The sequence below is a fragment of the Lonchura striata genome, chromosome 5 (assembly GCF_046129695.1).
Source record: "Lonchura striata isolate bLonStr1 chromosome 5, bLonStr1.mat, whole genome shotgun sequence".
NCBI lineage: Eukaryota > Metazoa > Chordata > Aves > Passeriformes > Estrildidae > Lonchura > Lonchura striata.
The window spans coordinates 60,538,485-60,564,610 of NC_134607.1; the positions used below are offsets into that span (position 1 = coordinate 60,538,485).

At 36.8% G+C, this 26,126-nt stretch overlaps 1 protein-coding gene across 1 annotated transcript in view; it reads left to right on the plus strand.

Annotated features, from left to right (window-relative positions):
- ORC5 (origin recognition complex subunit 5) overlaps nucleotides 1-23,066 on the plus strand; it is a 62,914-nt gene extending 39,848 nt beyond the window's left edge. Inside the window, exons 14-15 of the mRNA XM_021534697.3 lie at nucleotides 18,683-18,795; nucleotides 22,323-23,066. Coding sequence (XP_021390372.2) covers nucleotides 18,683-18,795; nucleotides 22,323-22,368 — 159 coding nt within the window. The 3' untranslated portion in view covers nucleotides 22,369-23,066. The remainder of the gene's footprint in view (nucleotides 1-18,682; nucleotides 18,796-22,322) is intronic.
- The last annotated feature ends 3,060 nt before the right edge of the window (nucleotides 23,067-26,126 follow it).

The window sequence follows — 26,126 nt, forward strand, 5'->3', positions numbered from 1 at the left end:
GGCTAAATAACTACCAGGGGATGATGAAAATGTCTGAAGGTATTTATAGTCTTAAGTGCCAAGAAAGGATTCATTTAGAAGAGTTCAAAAAAGGTCTAAGTAGGAGTAATGAAATAAGATGAGCATTTTTAGCTTTGAATACTATAAAAAACCCTCCTTTTGGAGATGGTAAGGCATGTGCTATTTCCCCTGAAGTTCTAGTGCAGTACCCCACTGCTTGAGCTATTGCAAATGATAGCAGACAAAGCATTCAGATACAGACTTGAAAGAAGGGAAAAGAATTTTGCATTGGCGGGAGGAAAGTGAAGATGACTTAACAGATATTTTTTATCTTTAATTTTGATGGCCTCACATGGTATAAATTAACAAAATAAGACTCATGGTATACTACTGAAACATAATTTATGTAAATTTGCTTTAGAATAGGCATTAACCTTGATCCTTACTTCAATTCTGCATTAAGCCTTGCCTTTGATACAATAATCTTAATTAAAACTGAATATTTCATGATTTAACTCCCTCTGCCTCATGAGCGGAACAATACTCTTATCTGTGTTACCTTTAAAAGTGCAATCCATATAGACTATTGCATCAGATGATAGGTTTGCTTAAGGTCATTTTCATATGAATAAAAGTACTGACAAAGAGCAGTTTAATTTGTTTAAAAATTATTAACTCTTATTTTACAACCAAATGTTAAAGAGCTAGTTAAGTAATTTTTCATGCATATTGAATTAGGAAATGTTGACCTAATAAATACTATAGTTTTTTGAAAAAAAAAAGACCTGCATGAATGAGGAAAAAGTAAGTATTAGCAGATGTGATGTGAGTCAAGTGTGTAATCATGTAACTGTCAATCACTGTCATCTTCATAATACTTCTAACTGGATTAGGTGAGGCAGTAAGAGAAAAGCTGTTCGTTTTGATGTTAAATCCCAATATGTTCTAAAAGGAGCAGGTAGGAATTTGAAATGGGCATGAAAGTTTGCCTTTTTTTTTTACTTTTTGGAGGGCTTTTTGTTTTTGATGTTGGGGGTTTTGTTGTTTGTTTGCTTATAATTATTTGTTTTGTCATGAAGTTAGAACAAATGAAGGCTGTTCTGGATAAGTACTGGAACGTTCCCTTCTCCAGACACATGACCATGTGCACACATGCAAGACACATCTTAATCTGGGGGTACTTTGTAGTTGCAGTCACTGACACAGGACAGGCATCTTCAGGTTTGCTCACTGCTTATAAATAGAGATATTTGTAAAACTACTTTTTCCAACTTGAAAAGATGTGCAGGTATTGTCTTAGTTACTTTGTAATAATCTACAGTAGAAGTTAGAGGATGTAGTATCGGGTGACAACACTTAATAAATTATATATATATGCATATATATATATATATATAAAACTTAGTCTTAAAACGTAGAAGGCAAGCAAGCCTTTGAGTATTCAGCTGTATTGAGAAAGGCCATCTCTATCTGAAATTCTTTAATTCTTCATTGAATTTAAGGTGTCAGATTAAATACTTTGGGTGAAAAAGCAGCTGTGATAAATCTTGATATCTGGACTGCTTCTTTATTGAGTAGCTGACTTTAGTGATAATTTCATATGTGTCACTGGAATCTTTGGTTATGTCAGATACTTACTGAATCCAGTGTACGTCATCAGTCTTTTTCTTCCTTGGTTAAATAATATTTGCCAGTCACTTTCATCAGGATTTAAGATCTTTTTCTCTCATTGTTCTAGTTCTTTCTTTGTTGTCTCTAAATATCAAGTAGCAGTTGTGGTACATTGGACATCCACTAATGTTACATATATACTGATGCCTTTACTTCCCATTCAGAACACAAGAAACATAGCAGTGTGCATTTATTGTGAACAATTGTCATATAAATGAATTGATAGTGTATTTTGGGGCACAGTAGTCTTCTCATCAGTTCATTACTTACTTCATTACTTACTTACTTCATTACCTTATTGGATTCAACACTTAGAGAGAACCTAAACAACAAATTCGTAAAGTTGCATACATCTATTTGCTGAAGGAAAAAATAGAAAGTGAATAGTTATTATCATTTTTACATTTCTAGTCCTCCATTAGATCTTTACAGGAGAATGTAACACCTGATCACACTGAAAAAAAAAATTAACTCTTTGCTTTTGTAGCACCATTTCCCTGCTTTTTGGCCTTCTCTGTGGTATTCTCAAGTGCAGCTTTTAATGGCTTTTAATGGCCACAAAGAACATGTGAGCTGTGGGTTCTGTGTGGGTCTCTAGCACCAGAGGATGTTGTGTGGCTGGTTCCAGGGAGTACAAAGGGTTAAATGCAGTTAAGCTTTTCCTCAGCTTTCTGGGAACCTGGCAGTGGCTTTCTTTTAGATGCTTTGTAAGGGGAGGAACAATACCTGAATTCAGCCTTCAGTTGTGTTGGAGAGGGGGAAGGATTCAGGTTATAGTGTCAGAGGCAGCAGTTGCACTCCAGCAGTACCAGCAAGTGCTTCACCCTCTGACTGAAAAAAGGGAAATGTTAACAAGGCAAGTCTCAGATAGGACCATATGTATGTAGGGTTTTGTTGTTATTTAATCCATTTCTCTCTGCTTGTGGTTTTCTTTTTAGCTAAATTAATCATGCTGTTTTGAATAGGCTGCATTCTGCCACTGGGAACTGTAACTCAGACTCTGGCTGGTGATGAGCCAGCCTAAAAGCAGAAGGACACAGGTTTTTTTGTGGCTTGCACTCAGGCAGGAGTTCAAGCGTTTTGTCACTTGGAAGAAAATAAGCATTTAGAAACTAAAAGTTTCTGAACCTAGATAATGAAAAATAACTTCTGAAAATTCTTACAGTAAAATATCATTCAGTTAGTCAACTTAAAGGAGTCTATGTTTCTGAATTAATGTTTAGCAGTTTATTTGTGAAGGTGGTGAACACATTTATGGCTACTGACTATTTCATCCACGATTTCTAAAATGAGCTACTGTTACTAAAGACCACCAAGATGGTTTGGTCAGAGGAGGCTGCATGGGAATCTCATGATTGTTTCAATTTTTTGGATTTTCTAATTTCTTTTAGAGAAGGATTTGGGTTACATTCCAAGAAACAAGACAAAAAAAATATCCCACCAAGAAACTAACTTGTCATAAGGATAAACATGTCAGTGTTTGGTTTCTGAGCTACACATTTTCTACATCCAAAAATTGTTTTGTCTGGAGCAGGAAGATGTAGTAGTTGTGGAGAGCTCTGTTAAGGCTGCCCCACCCAGGGGCTCAGTATGCTTGAATGTGATGATCCTTCAGACCTAACCAGTACTCGGCAATGGAGCATCTTAGGCTGAGAACTGGGGAAGCAGGAGGAGCAGGAGAATTGTAGAGGATAGGGGGATCTAATGAGCCACAGCAAGGAGCTGCTGCTCTACTCCAGGGCAGTAGTCACAAACTGAAACACAGGAGGCATCAGGAAATGCTTTCTTACTGTAAGGGTGACAAGTGCTGGCACAGGTTGCCCAGAATGGTCATGAAATCTCCACCCTCAGAGATACTCAAAAGCTATCTGGACATGGTTCTGGGCAGCCTGGTCGAGATGGCCCTGCTTGAGCAGGAGGTTGGACCAGATGATCTCCGGAGATCCCTGCCATCTCAACCATTCTGTGATTCTGAGTTGTGAGGGAGATGGAAAAGCTGAGGTTGTAAGGGACGTGAACAGAGGGTGTTTGAGATTTTTGCATTGGCAAAGACTTATGAATAGAAGTTTTTCTCACAAAAAAATTTCATATTTTAGTATATTAAAGATTAAAGATTTTATCACATATGATGTAATTAAGCTAAACATTTTTGCAGTGCTCAACTTTCATACACCAAAATACACAGCTTTTTAATAAAACAAGATTCAAGGAAGACTGTGAGGAGGGCTTCTGGCCAGAGAGGCTCTTATGTCAGATACTGTCTCAATTGATAATGTATATTTTTTTGTAACATGCTGCAGCTTTTACGAACTTGTTTCAAGTCCAGTCCTAAGGCTTTCAGAACTCACCATTACAGAAAAACATTGCTTTAGCAATGTTTAGCAGAAGCATTTAGTGATGTTTCTGTTTTTAAAGGCTTTAGTTTTTCATGAAGTAGTAACTTTGTCATGCATTTCAAGCAAAAAATAGGAGTTGCGGATACAGTACTGCAGTGATCAGTATTAATTTGAAATACAACAAGCTTTAAATAAAACTTCCATCTAGCATGTGGACTAAGGGTTCCTGTGAGTAACTAGCTAACCAGTTCATCTACAGGAAAAATAAACAGCAGCATGATGGCTTATTGGGTGAATTTGTCCTGTTTAGTGGCTTGTTAAATACTTCAAATGTCCAGCTAATTCTAAAATGGTCACTTTTTCTTCTTTAACAAAAACAAACAAAAAATGTCTCCACTGCATCTGTATTATTTATACTTGAACTGGAAAAAAAAGGTTTCCATACAAAAACTACTGGCAAATGCAAAATCTAAATTATTGTAAAAGGAGAAATTATTTATATCACTTTGGCAGATGTAAGACTCTTGGGATTTAACTGTTCAACTACTGTATGGGAAACATACATCTCTAGTAGTTTTTGGTTTAGAAACAGAAATCTTGGTACTAATTGTTGAGGGCTTTAGGGGCAGGAAGAAGGCACCTAAGGACAGCCTTCTTTATATGGAATTGTAGGTTTTACCAGTTCAACTACTGGAATTACATTTATGTATTTTTTATATATTATGTTTTCATTTTAGAGCTTCATAAGAAGGTATTAAATTTACTCAGTAGAATAGGTGTGTGTGTATTTATGAAGACGTATCTTTGAAGCCTATATTTCAGAAAGAATTCTCTGCCACGGTTAGTTATATTTGGATGATTTGGACAGCTCCAATTCCATGAAGAAGACAGCTTAGTGACTTAAGATTTTGCACAGTCTGTATGGCGTGTGTGCATTAATGTGCATACACATAAATCGTTTCTAGTACCTGAAAATATCTTCTAAGAGATAGCCAAACTTAGCTGCACTCTTCATTGCTGAAATTGGTTGAGTGTAGTTTTGTTTCTGTACTTAAACTCTCCAAGTTGTTTAGGACTGTAAATAAACAAAAAAAAAAAGTGAGGAAGGTGGTGACAAGATCGTCTTTCTAAACAGCACTTCTAAGTCACTTCCTTAAAGTGATCTTTTAAAAACATGAATTTTATGCATCCCCAACGCATCCTCCAACTGTGAACACTAGATTAAATTCATTCTTTAACATTTCATATGAGAGGCAGATGCACTGCAAATGAAATAAAAAGATCAAAACTGGAGGTAAAATAAGAATAATTTATCCAACTAATATGTACATGTGATTAGTTTTATCTCATAGGCTGCAGGATAATACTATTATTTTTTGTAAAATAAGAGTTTTGTGGAAATCCTTGCCTGCTTTCCTAAGAATGTGATTTTCTTAACAGAATCATAAATGTTTGTTGATATCTCTTAAGTATCTACATGGTATTTTATTTCTGAGAAAACTTAAGTTTTTTATAATACATATTCACTCCTTAAAAAACCTCCCCCACTGCTTCTAAAATGTCAAAGCTGAGCACAGGGATTTAGCCATGCAAGTTCTATTGACATTAATTGGATTTGTATGGTTAAATCCATGCAGTTCTTTGGAAAATATTGCTGTCCCTTATATATATATAATATATATATATGTTTACAAATATAATATCACAAGAAATATTTTGACAGAACAGTAAAATCAGGTTTAATTTATGTTTGGAGATGAATAAGTTTTGGTTTTCTATAAACTAAGGGTTCCTGTTTAAGTATACTGAGTGAATACTAAGCATGTGCTGTGCTTGCCTTAGGGCTTCATTTTTTTTAAATGCGTGAAGCATTTACATAGGAGTCTTCTGTACTTCACTCAGGAGGGGGAAGAGCATTTCTGATTCATTAATCCCCTTTTCTTTTTCTAAGTAAGTGGGTCCTTCACATCATGCACTCAAGAGGTGTAAAATATACAAAGAAGTGGGAGGGACAGGGAAAATGGTGCCTAGCTTGCTGTAAGCTATAAATTCAAAATCTGTTTCTCTTTGCAAGAAAAAAAAAATAGCAAGGGGAAAAAAAGGGCAGCTCTAAATCTACTGTATGTGCTTGCATGATATGCAGGTTTGGGATAATTGTTTTCTCTCTTGTTCAATAAAGTGAGTTGTTACCATGGTAACATTTATTGCACAATTTCTCTGTTACGAAATAAATGAACAGTTTTAGAGTCAGAGAAGTCTTTATATGGAACCTTTTTCTTTTCTGTATTTTTAAATGCAGAATTGTGTCTTAAAATTTTCTTGAGATGACAAAATTTTGAGGCACTTTCCAGAAAAAATTAGTCAGCTTTTGATAGTATGTAGTGCTTCTGCAGGACAAGATGTGCAAGATCTGGGTATAAAATTGAACTCAGCCATCAGGCAGATGCAAACTGGCTGGCAGCTCAGAGGAATGGTCTGTATGTCCTGATCCAATAACCAGCTCCTGGCAGTGACACCTTGCCTGTGTTACTGTGTCACATTGGACAAGATGTGTTGAAAACTTCATAAAAAGCAGGTCTGAGTCTTCAGTGGCAGAGGGACGGGTGCCCAGGGTGACTGTTTAGAACCAGAGCATACCCTACACAATATTTTGGTCTCTGCTGCTTGTGCTTCTCTTACTGAGGAATAGCAGACTGGTAACACCACTTCCTGAGCAGCTAGTTCTTTGATAGGGTGTTTTTTTAATGTTTACTGACTGCAGTGCAGATTCTGCAGTGGACATTTTAAAATACCCTTGAGCAATACTTCTGCTTCTGCTTTCTGAAGAGATTCCAGAAGATAACCATGGGAGCTACTTGCCCATTATATAAAGCTTATGTGCAAGGCTTCCAAGAGGTGCGAAAATGTTCGGATATAACGGTGGATTGGAATGACAGGTAGCTTTTCATCAGACCCTAATAGTGTCTTTGCCAATCATAACTGCTTCTCTTTGTTCAGTTTTGTTTTTCTCCTGCATTTTATCACTACAGTAGGCATTTTAGTATGAGGTGACTTTTTAATCTGAGATCAAAAGACTTCATTGCTGCTTGATTCTGCCCTGTTTTTTCACACCTTTCTGTTCTGATCTCTTGTATGAATTTCTCAGTTTGATCAGGATAGTATTTTTGAGGGATTAAGCCATTTGAAAGTGATTTAATTTTAATATTCAAAATGTCCAGATTTATAATTACTGAATATTGAAAGGTCTTCACACAATGATTATTCACAAAATAAGAGTGGCCATCACAGCTACCAACTCCAAAAAGAAATAAGTTCATTAGTCATGGGACGTTGAGAAATCGTTCCTTGACTACACTGTATTCCACTGAAACTAACATAGGATACCTTGTGGAGGTTCTTTTATGCTTTTCAAATCATAGATTAATTAAACTTGGAAAAGACCTCATCAGGTCCCAAGCTTTGACTGACCACCACCATAACAACTAAACCATAGTAGTAAGTGCAATGTCCAGTCATTTCTTGAACACTTCCAGGGCTGGTGACTCAAACACCTCCCTGGCCAGCCTGTGCCAATGGCTGACCACCTTTTCAGTGAAGAAATTCTTCTTGATGTCCAACCTGAACCTCCTCCCTGGTGCAACATGAGGCTATTTCCTCTTGTCCTCTCCCTGGCTGAGAAGAAGTCAATCCCTACATGGCTTCAAACTCCTTTCTGGCAGTTGTAAGGAGTGAAAAGCTCCCTACTGAGACTCAGCAGCCAGGAAGGTGGCTGCACCCTCCTATACATCTGCCTACAGGGAATGCTGTCTGTACAAACTGCCCTGCCACATCCTGTCTGTCCTGTTTCCCCACCCTTTTCATAAGTGACTGTGCTTCCAGTCACTTTTGCTCCCTAGAGCTCTTAAAAGTGCTCTGGCATCACCCTCCCCATGAAAGCCTCCCTCACAAGAGCTGCCAGGTCTTCCTGAGTCTCTCTGCACTCTCTTGGGTTTCCCTGACTCTGGGAAGTCACTGCTGAACTCCTTGTAGTGTTTTTTGCCCCAGAAGTTACTGTAGTCACCAGCCATGTAGGTGCTGTCACCACATGCCTTCTCCACTCCAGTCCTGAATGACATAGAAATTACCTTGTGCAGCATGTGACTATTTTACACTCTACCCCATAAATGATTTGCAATTACCTAGAAGCAGTATAGTCAATGTTTGCTAACTACACAAATTTTAACACATTGGGTATATAGCAAGATGTTTTTAGTACTCTAAGGAGTGGTTATGTCTTTCAATGTTTCTGTCTAGCAAAATAGACAAAATTATCATTGAATTCTGTAAAGGTGGAGAAATATTAACTGACTTCATACTGCTACAAATAAATGTTTCCCTTTAGCATTTATTCCCTTCCCACATATCCTTTGTCTAATTCATTGACCAACCTTATTGATGGGTGTGGTAGCACACTGGTACACTAGTTCATTGGTTGGCTTTTTGCTCAACAGATGTGCTTGCCAGACAGGAGTGTCAGAAACTGTTTATTTCCGGGTTAGAAAAGCTAAGTGCTACATAGCATTACTGACAGAATTTCACAGTTGCATTAAAGGGTGACAGAAACTGCATAAAAAACTAGTGTTGGGTTAGAAGAACACAGTTTTTTGATTTACAGTTAATTGCTGACAGATGATGTTTCATGCTGACAGATGATATTTCATGTTCTTTATCTGATAAAACCAAGTAAAACTGAATAAGAGATGAAAAATGGGTAGTTTTGACCACTTTGTATGTTACCCATGCAAGGGATATAAGGATATTTGTAGATATCTTTTGAAGTTGCATCTAACGTATTTAGTGGGTCATTGGACCTAGATTTTTAATATTTTATGACTTTTCAATTCATGGTTGGCTGAAAGCTTTGCTTTTGCTAGAAATGGATGTTATGAATTTATAGCCTCTTTTGTAGCATATCTAAATTGACACATTTCTGTAATGAAAACAACACTTCTTACTGTAGATTACAACTATCACTGTATGCTGTTACAATAGGGCTTGTTTTATTTGTTCTCAAGAATGTAGAGGGCTTCTTGAGTGACAGTCTTCATCTTAGCCTTTCCCTTCCTTCTGGTGGGAACTAAGTGCTGTAGATTTATAGATTAAGAGTAGAATATTCTCCATGAGGCTTTTTGATTTCCTGGCAAGCTCAGAGAGAGAAGATTCCAGATACATCCATTTCCTACCAGCACAGAGTGACTTTCAAAAATCCTCTTTCCTTGTGCTGCATGGTGACAGCCAACTGGAACTGGAACTTACATTCATCCTTGGTGCTTAGTCTGTTCTCCTTAATGGTACCCATAAACAAAGGTGCATTTAAGTTTATGTTAAACATAAACATCCTGGTTTTGTTAGGGAAGTGTTCCAAACAGAAGTGTAACTGTTCCTCTTAGTTGCTGTTGTACAATAATTATGTAACTCTTGGTTTATCTAGGCTCCAACATCCTCTTGCCAAATAAAATTCTAATTACTGTCTTATATGAAAGTAAATCAGGTTTTTGGAGTTTATTTTCCTCTATTGGATGGCATAAACCTAGTATGACTCACTGCCATATATTGCTGGGAGTTAGGCAGTCTAATCTCAGCCTTATCATAAATTTCTCCTCCAATGCATTGATGAGTGCATTAAGGTCACAAACTGGACATTTTTAGGCCCAGTTTAACAATATAAGAGCAGCATGAAATGTCATGTTTCAACAGGTCAGATCCCTATGTGTGAACAATTCTATACCTAATTACTGAAGTCTCTGAAGTTAAGAACACTAGGACCCAGTATGTCAGGAATTGTTCTTCCTTACGATTTTATTACACACTTCCCTAAGCATCCTTTGCTGGTACTTTCAAGAGGCAGCAGATTGGGCCAGGGAGGATCTTTGTTTTGTACCAACATGATGTACTTACACTCTTAAGAAATTGATACAAGTTGTTTCTATTTTTTGTTTTTGTTACTATTTTTTTTTTCTGTTATACAACCACCAAAATTTGCAGTTTATCTAGTCACAGAGAATATGGAGTTGATTGCAGTCTTTTGCAATGAATCTTGTGAGTTGTTGAGAAGCAGCATGGTACTGTGGAGTGTCTCTAAAGATCTGTTTTAACAATCTCAAAATTTAAAATCAATGTATTTTTTTCAGACCACACTCCCATTTGGGACTACAGTGTATTTTATCATTTTTCTGTTCCTGTGGTTGAAATGCCTGAGATCTGTATTTCAGAAGTATTTGGGTCAAATATTCCTGGAGTAGTTATTTTAATTAAAGAATTCTTAATATCTTGTTTCTTTATATAATATTTGGATCGGTACTCTTTAAACACTTAATTATCATAATTGTCAAAAAATATACTGTTTCTACTTTGAATATCTTCTTTTTTCTCAGAGAAAGCAAGGTGGTTTAGACTTAAGCGATACTTCCAAACATCTGATTCTGAACAATCTCTTTTAATTTCATTATTTCTGCTCTTGCCAAGTACAAAAGACTGATTTTTATCCTCAGGACTGGTTTGAAATCCTAATTACTTGAATTATTTTTTAACGCAAAACTATATTTACAAGCACAACTTCTTCATATAGCAGTAAAAGGCTGGTAACTGTGTACACAGTTCTATAATTTACTGAAATAGCATTAAAAATTTAGGGGCCTTCTGTAAATATATCAAGTCCTATCAGTATCACAGGTACTGGGTAGTATTTCTAACATTACTGTTTTCCTGTTCTTAATAGAACTTGACTTGCAATATCTAGAAATGTTGCCATTGTGGGACAGATGTTATAAATGAAGGGTGGGAGGACGCAAAATTTTCTCGATTTGAAGAATTAAAATTATATCCTTGGTCAGTTGCACAAAGATTTGCTTCTGGGAAACAGAATTTGTATTGCTTTCCTTATCTTGTAAAAAAACCTGCCTGGAACCTGAGACCCCTGATGCAGAAATGAATGAAGGTGTGGCAGGATACTTCTGTTGGCTATTGCCCGTGCCTTGAAAAATAGCCAGCCTTTGTCTGATGTCCACTTTGCGAAGCTACCTGGCTTAAGTAATCAAATTAACTGTAAACATCATTCCCCAAGTGTTCCTTTGACCATCTGTTCCTGTCTTTGGTTTCTCAGATTTTGGAAGTATGAACTAGAAGGGGGAGTACTTTTCAATTAGCTGTCTGTAAGTTGTATCTGTAGTCCTTCTACTTAGGAGTTATGTGTTTCCTGGTTGTTATGGAGTAAATTAGATGTACACATCTTCAACAGATTGCAGATGCATTCAGATCTTGGGTTTGAGGATCAAAATTAACTCCTGTCATCACTTCCAAGGATCTTAGAATTCTGAAAATATTTCCAAATAATCCTCAGGTACAGAAAACAATTTGGTCCTTTCAGAAAATACCACATTAAGCAAATTTCTAGCATGCCTTTCATGCCTTTGTGAAGTACTTTAATTGATCCTCAAAGTGAGGGAAATTATTCAGAAATACTGATTTATCCATGCATCACTCTGTAGAGTTTTTATATTTCTTTTTAAAGTTGATGAGCAGAGAGAGGGAAGGAGTGTTGTGAACTGCCTTTTATTTTCCTTCTTATTAGGCAAATTGATTAATGCTAAAGTAAGTGTGCTGAGAGAAAAAAAGGAACTTTTTCTTAATTTCTGTATTGAATAAAAATAATGAAGAGAAAGCAAATTCATTAACACTTTGAAATATTCCTTTAATATTAGGTCCCAAATGAATAAATTATTGAACTGCTTTTAAAAAGTGATATTACTGTAACAATGAGTGGGCAAGGCTAATCTGTGCAAATACTTTTGAGATATTGGGAAGGTTTTCAGGAGATGACGGGGGAAGCTGGATTTTCATCAAGTGGGTTTTTTTGTTTCTACAAAGACTACAAAGTATGGGGAGAATACAGTAACTAATAGTGAGAGAGCCCTTGCAGAGGCCCAAGAGAAGGTTAAAAGGGGAAAGAGTGGTAGGATGTAGAGGATGCAGATGATATACTTTATCTTTGATGAATGCATCACAGCAGGCACATTAAGTCAGACTGAAAATGGGCTTATCCACTGTTTTACCTCTTAGACAGTAAAACTGTCTGACTACTTCTAAGTAATATCAAATGAGCAGGAAAAATTTAAGACCAGAAAGCAGAGGATGAGCATAGTCTGTGTATGTTACAACTTCTTATTACCTGTGGCTTAAATGCCTGCCACAGAGGTGATATTCTTTGCATTCAGCAACCCATGGCTTTATTTGCTTCCCTGAATGTGCCCAGTGGCTTTCTAAACTCCTCAAAACTCTCTACCACTGTACTGACTTTGTAGAGGTAAAATGTGTTACAGATTAACTACCGTTTTGGATGAAGAATACTTCCTTTTAGATTTCTTGTTTACTTTTTAGTATTGCCTTTTTGGTTTCCTGGGATTATTCCTGGATCTTGATTCAGTATCTCCATTTTAGAAAACAGATGGTATTTTAAGAAAAAAATATGGTATGTTTTGTTTCTGGTTTTTTTAAATAGCAATTTCAGGAAGAGAATATGTGAGTAGAGATAATGGGAAAGTATAGAGAAGAGTTGAAAGGAAGCTGTACTGATGAGTCAAAATTTGCAGCTAGTCAGAGTAACTAAACAAACCCTAGAAGACCAACTGCTAATTGAAGAGAAAGTATTAGAGCAAGCATAGAAAGTGTCTTGTCAAAATAGAAAAATACATTTGCTTCTCTTGAGATTGAAGAGAAAAGCCACAAGGGAGTCCAATTGCAGGAGAATGGTCTAGAGAGAAGGCAGCTTCTAGTATGCAGAAAGGTGTTCTGAGGTCTGAAAGACAGAAGAGAGTGGAGTACGTACAGAAAGAGGAGAGGAAAAGGAAAAAGGCAATACATGTATTTATCCTTGATTATGTGTATGAAATTGGCACTATTTCTTGCCAAGCATCATTTTGTATAAATAGGGCACAAAAGGTAAGACAAAGTAGAGTAAGGCAGAAGTGGTGAACAGCGATTATGCAATGGAGAAAATATCATGTGGGTGGTTCTAGTGACCTGTAGAATGAAAGCCAGAAGAATTTTCTAGTAAAATTCAGTGTTATATGCCTTGGACTGAGTAAACTTTTCCGTTCTGAAGAGACACAAAAAAAATCTTTTAGGTGGTGAGTATGATACAAACTGAACGGGTTTAACAGCAAGAAATTCAAGGTCATGTACTTGAGGGTAAATAAACATTTCTTCTGGATTGTCTTAGGTTTTGGCTGTCTTCATAAATGACTGAATCACTGATACAATGGAGCTCTGAAAAAGCAAATGTAGTCACTTGTTAAAATCTGTAAATCACATAGATTTTTTTCACTGTATGTAAATCACATAGAGTGAAATGAAATCAAGGTCCTAGAGACTCAACGCAGCATAATGAAACAATACTTATGTGACAGAAATATAAAAGCCCCAAACTAATCTGGGATAAAGAAAGACATCAAATGCAAACATTCATAAAAGAAATTGCAAAGTAGGCTGGGTCACTATGCTTGCTCTGGTGCATCCTGCACAGCCACCTCTATGTGTTACCAGATGGAGCAGCACTGAGGCTGTGGCTGGGTCTGTTGGTGCCTCTGTTAATGTCAGAAAACACATTTTGACTCTGTGCATAATGTAGTTTAAAATATAGTTGTATTGATTTAAGCTGAGATAAAGGTAAAATACCTAGCTGAAGCATGTCATAATAAATGTTCAACTGCAGGCTTGAAGGCTCTAAATAATTTGAAGGGGTGTCCCTCCTGTTGTATTTTTTTCATGCATTAAAAAGCCTTGCACAAAACATAATTCGTGTCAAAACCTGATTGTTTTGTACAAGCATTGAGAAAAATGTGTTGATTTATTTTTAATAAATTTATAAAAACAGTTTTTATCAAGTGCTGTTACAAATACATATAGTTGTAATTTTATATGGTTATTTTTCTGTGCAAGCTTTTCAAACAAGGCTGACATATGAGCATATTCTGCCTATAATTTTCATTAGAATTTTCATTAGGTTTTTTATGCTCACATAATTTGTACTAGGGTCACTGAATTTAACTCCAGGAGAGTATTGCACAGTCATTTTGACTGCAGTGTGTTTTGTAAATGGTATTGGGTGTTCCAAGTGCTGTATAGCGTAGCAAAGATTTTTCCATGTGCCCAAATGTGACTGCTGGCAGGGGTAGGTTTTGATGAATTGCAGAGGCTTTGAGAGCTATGGGATGATGGTGCTGGAAAGCACTATGCATGTGACTCTGGAAGAATGTAGTACCCTTGTCTGACAGTGCTGAATATGGAAAGTTCTTTGTTTCTTGATACATTTGACGTTCAGAATCTGTGTGTGACAGTAAACCAGACTGAAGAGTTAGAATAAATTTTACATCTTGCACAAGATAATTGAATAATAAACTGTGGAGACGAAAAAAACCACACAGATCATCTAGTATATTTCTGCCAGTTTGAAATTGATCCTACTTTCATTAATATTTTTCCAGTCCAGTTTAAAATATACACTTGGTGAGATTTCAGTCACATCTCTGAGGAAGCAGCTTCCCCTCCACCCCAAATAGTCAGCATCATTTTCTGTTTAGTTTTATCCTAAAGATTTGAGATACATCCCACACTTTGTCCAGACTCTTCCCTAGATAGTCTGTCGTTGCTTACCCAAACTAACCATGTGTTTCCCTGTGTCATGGATTCTAATTCTGCTCATGTTTTGCGCCTCAGTGAGTATTTTCTGGCTTCTTGTGGTGTCCTGGGGAAGAGCCCGGCCTTTCTCAGCAGACAGCCCTTCCTTCTGGAATCCTCACTTCCATACAGCCATGTGCTCACAAAGCCAGTCTTTGTGTCTGCTTGGGGAATGATGCAAGGCCCATCTGTTAGTCCAGGCTGATAGGAAAAAAGCTGCCTTAGAGTATGGCTCGTGGGTTGCTTGTTTTTTCCAGAGGTTTCAATGTCTGTGTTTGACCAGCGAATCTCCAGAAGCAATCTGAGAGGTCATTTCCTCCTGAGAACAATTATCTGCTGTGCTTTTATGATTATTCTCACCTTGGATCCAAGATTTAAGCTGCTGGTTTCTCACACAAATACATTTCAAAGCAAGTTCCATCGTCACTTATTTTTAATCATACTGGTAAAACCTGTTTCTCTACATCTTTCAGATCAGAAAGGGTTTTTTTTCAGATTTTCTTGCTATTCCTGTAGAAAATTTCATTTAATTGTTTATTTTTGCGAGTATTAAATCATCACCAATTTAAGTAATTTTACAAATAACTAGCATTTTTCTTCCAAATGTAATTTTTTTCCCATAAGATTCTCAATAAATATCCTTTCTTATATCACCCACACAGTTTTTCTGGTTTGTTTCTAGTCTGTTCTTGCCAGATGTTTCTTCTCAATCTTTTGTGATAATGAAATGGAGCCACTGTACCCATGATATTTAAAAAAAAAAAAAGTTAAAAAATATTTCAAAAGCAGTGGTGTATTCTTGGCTAAGTGCAATTAGTTTGGCATTGCATTTATATTTTCCCATCTGTGTTTCAAACTTTTGATGTGTCTTAATTTAAGAACATATTGCCTCCAAAGTTTTATAATACCTGAACTTTTGAAGTAGTAATTGTTTTTTAGTGCTTAAGTTTATTTGTCTTAAACTCAGTTCATTCCACTGTATCCTGCTTTACCAGGTACATGTCCTGGGTAGGCCCAGAGAGATTGCAATTTTATGCAAAATAGTTCAGCTTCAGAAGCAGAGTGCAAGTTAGGTCTGGTGATGATTTAATACTGTACATGGCTTTCTCTTCTTCCTTCCTTTGCTCCCACCCCAGTTATCTGTCAGACATTCAGCAGAGGTGGTCAAGCCTCTTGTGTCAGAAGGGATTTGGACCTCCTGTGTCCCAGAAGACTTCTGAACCTTTTGGTGAGGACAATCATCTTTTATTTATTGGGTCTGGATTCAGCACGGAATATTAGAGAAACTTAGTAATTCCACATCTACCACAATTCAGTCTTTTCTATCAATTTATTGCACAAAATAGTTATCTTGTCCATTTCTGTGGCTGACAGCGGCAGAACTCTCCTGCTATATTATATAAAGCAAGAAAAAATTAGAAGTCATTGCTTTTTGAACTCTGTTGCTGGTTTTGATTCTCCCTGAACCCACTGAAAAAGCTGTGTAAACAAAGTTCCAGGTTGCTGCCCCCTCAGCAGGTAGGGTTTTGGACTTGTCCTTAGGAGATCTCTGCCTTTATCCATGTACAGGCCAGGCATCTGTAACAACCACATGTTGAATTTACTCCAAAGACTAATGAGTTAGGTATTTTATCTTCTAACATTTGGCTGTCTGTAGGAGAGCTGGTCCCTGCTTACTCCTCTTAGATATATGTTCTTTCCCTTTGTCTCTACTGAGCCTCTTTGGAGATAAAACTGTTTCTTGCCTGCATGAATCGAAAATGGCAGTTCTGTCTTTTTAAGTGGTCTCAAGGTCAGAACTTGCTGTTTCTGCACTTGCTTCCCTGTGTTGACATTTATTAAGGGTTGTGAAAGAAGTAAATGAAATGTTGCAGTGTCCTAAAGAGGTCATTACACTGATCATAAAGACTAAAGCTATTCTTTAGTTATCTTGTAATAATTGACTTTATCTTGTAATACTGTATATTGAGTCTTTGAGTTAATTTCTTAAGACAAGAACATTAGTGAAACTTAGTGTCCAGTCTGATGTTAGTTCAGAAGTCTTGAGTCAGCCTTTAGCAAGGAGTTATACAATGCTGACCTTGTGTTACTTGCAGAGCATTTGGTGCTAGTTAGAAAAGAAAATGTAGAGTTTGTTGAAGTATTGCTGGAGCATGTGTGACAGCAAGGTCACTTTTACATCCTACATAAAACTGAGATGGATTTCCAAAGTGTACAGACTTTTTCTGTGGTCATAAGGAATTTCAAGAACCCTCCTGCTATTCCTTCACTGGTGATTTCTGAATGTGAGACCAGCTGTAAGTGTGCAGTGCAGAAGTGATATGCCAGTATTGATGCACCTGGGTGCAGTTATTACAGCAGATTCCTCCATAATGAATATGGACTTTGTTGAATGACGAATGGAGAAAAATGTACTCCCATGAATATTTTAAGAATCTAAAACCTAACAAGTTTAAGGTTTATCCAAATCCAGTGATATGTGCAAAGTAATTAATGAACTAGAATCTGCACCACTTGCTGTATAGAGAGTTCAATTTTTTTTTTATTTTGTCAATGCTAAAATTTGATAAACCATGTGATTTATAGACCTGAATAAAGTAAATGGAATTTGTCTTTGTGACTATGTGTAGACCAGCATTCCTTAAACAAACTCCAAAGACTTTTCAGAATTTTGGCATCCAAACTGTTGTTGCCTCATGCCATATGAAAGAAAGTGCAGGCTGTTAAAAAAATTAGTTCATTTTGGGTACCATATTTTTTTCTATTCTCCATAGGTAGGTGTAATTTTTTTCTGTTATATTATTCATGCTTCCTACAAGCACTGTCACAAATTTGAAAACCAAGTGTACTTCCAGCAAAAGAGTGGGGTTATTACTGAGTTAGGTTTATTTTTTTTATTGATTCTGGTAACAACTTGCCCATGCTTTTTGTAGCAATGTGTTTCCTTGAACGTTTGAACTGACACTTTCTTTCCTGAAATTCATTATTCTTGAGAAATTCCTTACTGTCCTATTATAATTACTCAGAAGTAGGTCATGGTTGGCTCATTTTTTAAAAATGAAACCTGTTGCCAGATACCATTTTGTCACAGAATATAACCTCATTGCCCTGAATTGTCTGTGGTACCTATTGCAAAGGCCAGGGAAAAAATTTCTTTTCTGCCTTTACTTCTTTCTTTCCCTGGTATCTGGGAGGAGATAGGGAGATAGTGGAATCACTGCAGTGTCTCTTCCTACCTGAGTCAGAATGGGCTGGCTGTTTTCAGTGGTGACACCCCGTGACTTCACTTCAGTAGTACCACAGCCATTACTGGAGGAACAAAGTGAAAAAGTATGCTGGTACATTGCTATTTTGGTAAAATAATCAATGGCTCTGTCAAGACACTCTATGTGTGTTTGTAGGCAAATTTCTCTCAACTCAGGCCCTGCTCTTTTTAAGCATACAATCTTCCAGCCTTTTTCTTCACACCCTTCAAATTCCTCTTTTATCTGGAGTAGAGTGAAACATCCATGTGTTCAAAATGTGATATGATCTGGCACAGGAATATCCAACATTGAGTGGGAAAATTCAAAAGGCGATCTTCAGGGATAAAAGAAAGAAAATCCTAGTCCTTCTTGATTGTCAGGCAGGGATTTGGAAAATGCTCAGCTCATGCCTATTATTCCAGTTCCTCTGTTCTAAACTCCAGGCTAACTTTTGATATGAAGGATGAAGGGTTTAGCCTTTGTCTATCACTGTTGGTGCTGAAAATGTAATGGCAAGATGTATATTCCTGGGTTTTCCAGCTGCAGAGCTATGTGGAACTGTACAATGAGCAAGTAAGAGTGACTTTCCAGAGAAAAATGGGGATTATGCCAAATGGAAAAAAAAAAAAAAAAACCCAACCAACCAAAACAATAAATTGGCCACTGCTGTTCATGTTACCAAAACTTACTAACATTACTAGTGTCTCTTGTCCGTAGATCACCTCTCTTGTGACACTGCAGCTGTTGTCTGTGGTTGGCCAGAATGACCAGCTTGATGGACCACGATACAAATGTACTGTATCTCTGGACTTCATCAGAGCTATTGCCCGGTGAGCCTGTTAAGAGTTAATTTATTATTGCGTGTGCTGACTTGAAAGAGACTTCAAACTAAGTATTTGTTCAGTCTATAGCTCTTTGCAGACCAGAATAGAAAACCTGTGGATGTTTTCTAAGAATGACTGAATAAGTCGTGTTATTGATGAGAAATGTTGTACCCAAGGTAAGTATAGTACATTCCTATTTTGAAAATTATTTATGTTACAGTGGCAGTATGTGTTACAGTAACATGCTGTCTTTGTGCTTAGTAAAGGTCAGGGACTTCATTTGAAAATACTGCTCTAAAATGTCAGTCCATTTCATTACCAAAATGCACATTATGGTATTTGAATCTGAAATTATATTTGGTTCTTAACAGTGTTGTGCATATGATATAAAACCTACACAGGTTATAGGAATTCTTGCATCTAGACTGTCTTGTGTGATCTGTTATTAATACAAGCTAATTTAGTGAATGGATATAAGTACATCAGCATGTTTGTTTATCCAGAGCCTTCAGTTGTGAAGTTTGAGAACAGTTTGAGATCCATCAGGAGAGATGGCAATAATTTGCAGACAGAAATACATGCAATACAAGGGTAACAATCAGGCCTATGTGTCCTATTTTTACCTGTTGCTGCCACCTTATTAGAAAGTCTTGGATAAACAGTCTATAGCCAGAACAGAGCCCAGGAATGATATGTGTCAAAAGGGAGAAATATTCTCACAGCCAACTCTTCTCTATAATGTGGGACTAAAGAAGAACCTGAGATATAGGCTGTATTCCATATCCTCAGTACACATGAGCTATTAAATGTCCAGTAGCCTTGTCAGTAAATGCAACAGATATACTTACTTCAATTTTCAGTTGGACAGGCTGTAGAATGAAACTTTGTCTGGCTCAGGTCTGGCTGGACCACACTGCCAGGACCTCCACAGCTTTGCTATGTCAGTTTGCTATTCCCAGCAGTAAAGTCACTTTGTGAGTGATGCCCTGAAAAAGCTCCCCCTGGAACCAAGCACAGCAGACCATCTGCTCAGCAACATGGATCACTGTGTATACAGTTATACATTGGAATATATCCTTGAATTGGGATATTTGACAGCCCTTTCCTTGCAACTTTGACATCCTTAGACTTTCAATGACTTCATTAAAGTTGCTGGAAAGTAGAGACAGACAGAAAACAGAACCGAAACTGGTGCCATGCAGCTCATGCTTATTGGAGAAAGTATTCAGTGATGCAAAAGACAGAGACACTGTCACTTCAAACCTCAATTCATGGTAGTATCTTAGCTTGCTTTCCTGTAGGTCTGATGTGTGTGTGTATGTGTGTATATATATGTATGTATATAAACTGACTTTTCCTAAATGTTATGAGGAAGAAAGCAGTTAATTTTTTTCTCCAAAAGTAGTTTGCAGGTCTTTATTTGATTCCTAGATAGGACTATTTAAATTAGATAGATAGATAGATAGATAGATAGATAGATAGATAGATAGATAGATAGATAGATAGATAGATTGATTTTAAAGTTGGCCTGTTCTGCTTTTCTCCTGTTTCTCCCTTTTTTAAAATCTTGCTTTGTTCCTTTGTTACAATTTTTATTAAAATACACTTTTCAGACCACAGTATTTATTGAATCTTAAAGAGGATTGCCTGTAAAGAAACAAGGTTTCACTAACTCATTAGAATGAGCTCTGTCTTCTCTGGGTGGGGCTACTAGCTATAGGATGAAGGCCTGATATTCCATGCTTTAAGAAATTTCATTTCCTGTCTGTGCAATAGTTTTGGTTGTATTTGTCACAGAGAGGGAACTACTTTGAAATTTCAGCCAAAATACATACCAAGTAAGCTGCCCATCTTCTGATTCTTCTTTCTCTATTACTGCAATAGTACTAAGATAAGTTTGTTACTCACTAAAATCATCAGATACCTCAGCCTGGTTACCATCTTGGCCTTTTTTCCCCAGCATATATCCTAATTGAAGGCTAAGGAGTGCAAAGAATGGGACAGAAAAGGATGCTCCTCCCTGCCCCCATTCAAGCTGTTCAGATTGTCATTTCATTTTCTGTGTTTTTTAAGCAAAAGTGAAGTTTGCACTAAAAAAAAAAAAAAAAAAAGAGCCACCTGTTTCTGGAAAAGAGTAAAAAATTTGTTTATCTTCCTGGTGTCTTTTAATGTGGTAACTGCTGAAGTGCATGGTCCCTTTTTTACCATGGAACCTCACGTCTGGCTCTATTCTGTGGCAACTACTGTCTTTGTAGAAACATCTCTGTATTTTACCACATAGTTGTTAAAAATTTGGCTGAAGGTAAAGTCAGATGTTTCTTTGTTAGAAATAATTTTCTGTTTTAAGAATTTCGAACCTAAGTTCATTAATTTTCTTTAGCTGATGTAGGGCTTTCTTAGTGTTTATTGAATAGAATGGATCTTTTCAGAAAATCTGTAATAAACCCAGTTGTTATGACAAGACAATTCTGTATCATTTAGTTGATAAGGTCAGCATTTGTTAGTGTATGACTTTGTTTCTGTGGAAAGCCTTGTAATTAAAGCTCTTTTTTTGAGTGACACAATGTTGTGTAAGTTTAACAGTGGCAGTTAATGTCTTTAAATTTGTCACTGGATTAATAAATAGACTCCAACAGAGTATTTCCTGTAACGTTTCTTGGAGATTTCTAAACTTTTTCTCTGTCAGAAATGGTGTTTTATAAAAACTTTTTGAAAAGTGGGTTACAGGCTGATGCATGAACAGAGAATATTGAATGATTGTAGTCCAACAATAAGAATTCATCTAGCTAATCTCACTTAGTATTGTTAGCAGTTATTTTTGCATCACTGAATACTTTTTTTTAAACCCTTTTAGTTTTATACTTGTCATTATATGCAGCAATTTGCATTATTTATTCAAACAGTAAACCCTAAAGTCTGAGTGTTAGATTGTATAGATGAATGAGTTTAGAGACAAAAAAAATAATTATATGCTTTATTCTACTGCTGTTTCATTTTGCCTGCCATTAAAGTACAAAAGTGTACATTAAAATCTTCTATCCCATTGATTGGCATTCTTGGATTTTTCAAATTTAGCTATGAACATAGGTCAATCAACTACTGTCAAGACTGAAAGAACACAGGCTCCAAATGAGTGCAGATGAAGGAGTACATGCTAAAACAGGTGGTTTGGGAGATGAACAACGCATTAAGTAGCAGAAAAGGTTGTTGCTTTGCATCACCAACTAGAACATCAAGTTTGCCATACGAAAATATAATCTTATTAATACTTTTTTCATTATTTAAATAAGAGTCTTCCTTTCTTTACTAGGAAGTAGCTATACTTCTTTTCTAGAATTTTACAAAGTTGAAATAATCAGGAGTATTGTAAATAATGAGAGAAATTAAAAATTCATTAATCCTTGTTTGCCTTTCTTTTGGCGAATTGTTTGATTTTGATTGTGCAGTATGTCCTGCATGTGCTGTCTCCAAACAGGTTAAAGTCTTAGCACTGTTAAGATGATTGCTCTAATATACTGTGTTTTTGTTTATAGGACCGTGAACTTCGACATAATAAAGTACTTGTACGATTTCTTGTGAAAACAAGCTTCACAGCCATATGGACACTGTGACAATGACTAAGGCAAGCTGTGTTCATCTCTTTACTTAGCTGGCCAGAAAGAAGAGTATTTTGGCTCTTTTGGATTTGTCCAAACAGGTGCTGGCCCAGCATGGAACCTGATGAAAATACTCTGATTGGTCTGGGTGGATCTGAGCAGAGGACTATTTACCAGGGACCCTGGAGTATTTGGAAGCAATGTGTTAATTATAAACAGCAGGGTTTGAGCACAATCTGTTCTAGTCTTAATGATGTTATCTTAACACTGAAATTGCCTGAAACCCATTTACTTAGGACTGCATTTTGCTCTATGAACTCTCCCCAGTGCTTTGAACATGGCAGCAGCCGTTGTTTGTATGCCCAGTCTTTTCACTTCCTCTCCACAGGAATCTTTGCAATTGCCTGCCAAAGCAGCTTTTCCTGAGGCCACCATTTTAGGAGAGTGGAGTAGCAAAGTATAATAAACATAAGAACATATTTAAAAATCAAGCTGGTACAAATTCTTCTTTCTGTTCAGTAGTATGTAGGCAGACTGTTACCCTGTTATATGGAGATCACGATGGTAGGAAACTCCCAATTAGTCACCATATTGTCTTTTTCAGACCATTCATAAATGTTGACTATGAATGTATTTTTATGAACCTCTGTTTTAAAAAAATAATTGATTCTTAAACTTCTATCCCTATGTCATACTTGAAATGTTTTATTTTTGCTTCAAAATTCTATAGTTCTTTCATGCTCATCCAGTTACAGGAAGTGATAATTATAGTGCCTTGTGGAATGGACCTACTTTTAACATGCACACCACGTAATGGCTTTTTCAACAACTCTGTCCTGTAGAGGAGGATGGCACAGCTGTCTTTTCATCAGGAAGGGAGAAATTCAACAGGTGACAGAGTCTTTCTGCAGCAATTCCCAAAAGTAGTGGAACAGTGAATAACCAATGTGGTATTGTAACATAAAATTTTGTCCTTGGAAATACCTGATGGAATACACTACAATTGCAGATTACAAGTAGGAGATACATACAATTTATGGAGCATGAAAATCCTCTAGTCCAGTTGGAGGTAATTGTCTTCATGAATCTGAAGTTTTCAGTAACACTCTTGAAAACTCCAGGTCCCACAGCCTGTTACTTGGATGTTTTACTCTTGTGTGCTCACCTTTGACTGTTTGACAGTAAAAGACCCTGCCAGGCTCTAAGTTGAACATTATGGGTTTTTTTTCAGGGAAAAATGTGATTCTTTTCTTTCCCCCCTTGCTCTTATATTAGAAATTATCAAATTATCAAATACTCTGAACATGTGTTCTTGTGTTCTGTTTATTCTTCCTTTTTTTTTTTATTTCTTTATTAGTTTTTGGGGTGCCTTTTTTTGTTTTTGTTTTTTTTTATTATTATTTCCAATTGTGGTTGTGTAGCCATACTTCTGGATTCAGACCCAAGTGACAAGAGCATCCTTCTGGCCAAGCTCGGCTTCCTCCCTCAGGGGAGTGTGAAAGGGCAGCAATGAGTCATCTCTGTGATCTGTTTTCCTTCCTACCGCTGAGCTGGATCAAACCCTGCACCTGTCCATGAGGTGGCAACATTTGTCACACTTACTGAAGTGCTTGTATGTAAATATATAGCCTGTTTCAAAAATGTTTACTACCTGCTTTTGGTTTTACTTATAAAAATGTCCATAAAGTGAACTTTGGACTAAACTTTACAGTGCCTTTCTATCTTAGGGCTAGTGCTGGGCTGAGCTCGGCTCTTGTGGATCTCCTGTATGACTGCCTAGGGCTGCATTTTGTAGTGGAAAGAAGTTTTGAGGTATTTATTTGTCAGCTAGTCCCTTTAAAACAGTAGCAGTAGATCATAGGGATTTGTAATTTCTGATCTGGATTAGAATTTGATACATGAAACATGATGGGGCTGATACTGATTTGTGAAGTGCTACAAAACTTGAGTCACAAAATTTCATTTTCAGTAACCCAAATCATTCCCACCAAATAGACCAGACCCTCAAAACTCTTCAGCTCCAAACTTGGAGCACAAATTAGACCTAAAATAAAGGTCTTAGAAATTAAGCAGTGAGAAAACTTGGTGCTGCTGATATTTTTTTCAGTCTAATTTCTTCTATATTAGCCTTATGAATACTGGTGATTATTTCCAGTGTAAATCCAAAGGATAAGGAAACTAATTTTTGTGGAATGTAGTTAGTTTGACTGAAATGAGGTTAACTAGAGAAGGAGTAGTAACTGAGGATTCATTAGACACAGCCACTCTCCTTACTTTGAAGGCACTTTTTTGACCTTTGTGAAAGACTCCTATCTGTGAAATAAAATTTAAAGCTGAATCAGCAGAGTATGAGAATGAACAAGGTGACTGAAGTGCAAATGATTGATGTAGGCTATAACTAGGCTGATGATGAATAGTAGGATTTATTCTGACAAACTAGAAATATTTCTATATAGCCATGTCAATGAGTTTATAAATTACTGCTGAGTTTCTTACTAGATACCTTAGCAATATTCTGTTCTAAGACCCCATTTTCATGGATGAGGCTTCTTTCAGCCTCCCCTGGGCCAGGATTTCACCTCTTCTACAGGTGGTTTTGAGAACTGTGCAAATAATGTAGAGCAAGATAGTTTAACTAATCAGAAAACCTTCAGTACCTTAGTGCTACAGTATGTATTTTAAAAATAGCCTATTTTTTTCATAATTTCTGAGTCACAAAGCATTAGAATACTGAAAAAAATAACAGACTTACAGTGCTTTTCTCCAGTGGCTGATCCAAACATTAACAGGAGCTGGAGCTTGTTCTTACAAGGATAAAGCAATGGAAAAAGAAATGCAGCTATCATACAGCAGTTGCAAAGAGATTAGTACCCTTGAATAGCTCTGGCTTCATCAACAGCTGCATTTTCATGCACATAAGATTGAGATTTTGTTTGTTAAGAAGGCTTGCAAGGCTGCATCAACATGTAATGCAGTAGTTGATTCATTCTTTTTGGACAGTGATTTGTCTTACTTTGGTTATCTCAGAACCTGCTGCTTCTACTGTAACAGTTCCTGTAGCTATTGACTCTTTTGGGGTGAGATAAAGAAATATATTGTTTACTTCAGTTCCTTCTGAGTTCTGATGCATCTGTACACTTTGTAAAAACACATTCATTCTTGCCATTGGTAACATTTTTCCAGTATCCACCAAGTATTATTTGGACAAGTCCCATCAGGTACTATATTTCTTCTCATAACTGGAACAGCCAGCCATGCCAGGAGAATAGTGTGAAGGACAGGATTTCCAGCAGGAATATAGGACATATGACATGTCTGTGACCTGTGGGCAAAATGTACCCGGTTAAGTATCTCAGGATTAGGTATTCCCTCTGCACTTGTACTGACAGAGATGGCAGGAAAGAGTGAGAAATGGCAGGTTCTTGAGGGCTGCCTGGAGGATGGTGTACTGTGTGTTCTGGTCAGTCCAGACTGCTGGGGAACAGGAGATGTACTCCATTCAGAAGTAAATCCTACCAGAGGTGAAGTAACTTCTCCAGTTTTCTCAATGACAGAATGGCATAACTTAGAAAAGAACCTCATAATGGCTGGTAAATATGCATTGGGGTAAAGATACAGCTTGATTAGCAAGTCTAATCATAGACAATACAAGATTTTTATGTGTTTGTAGATACTGGAATGGCTTCACTAGAAAATTGAATGGGAGATTAATAGCAAAACAGTGTGGTTTTTATCTCAGCT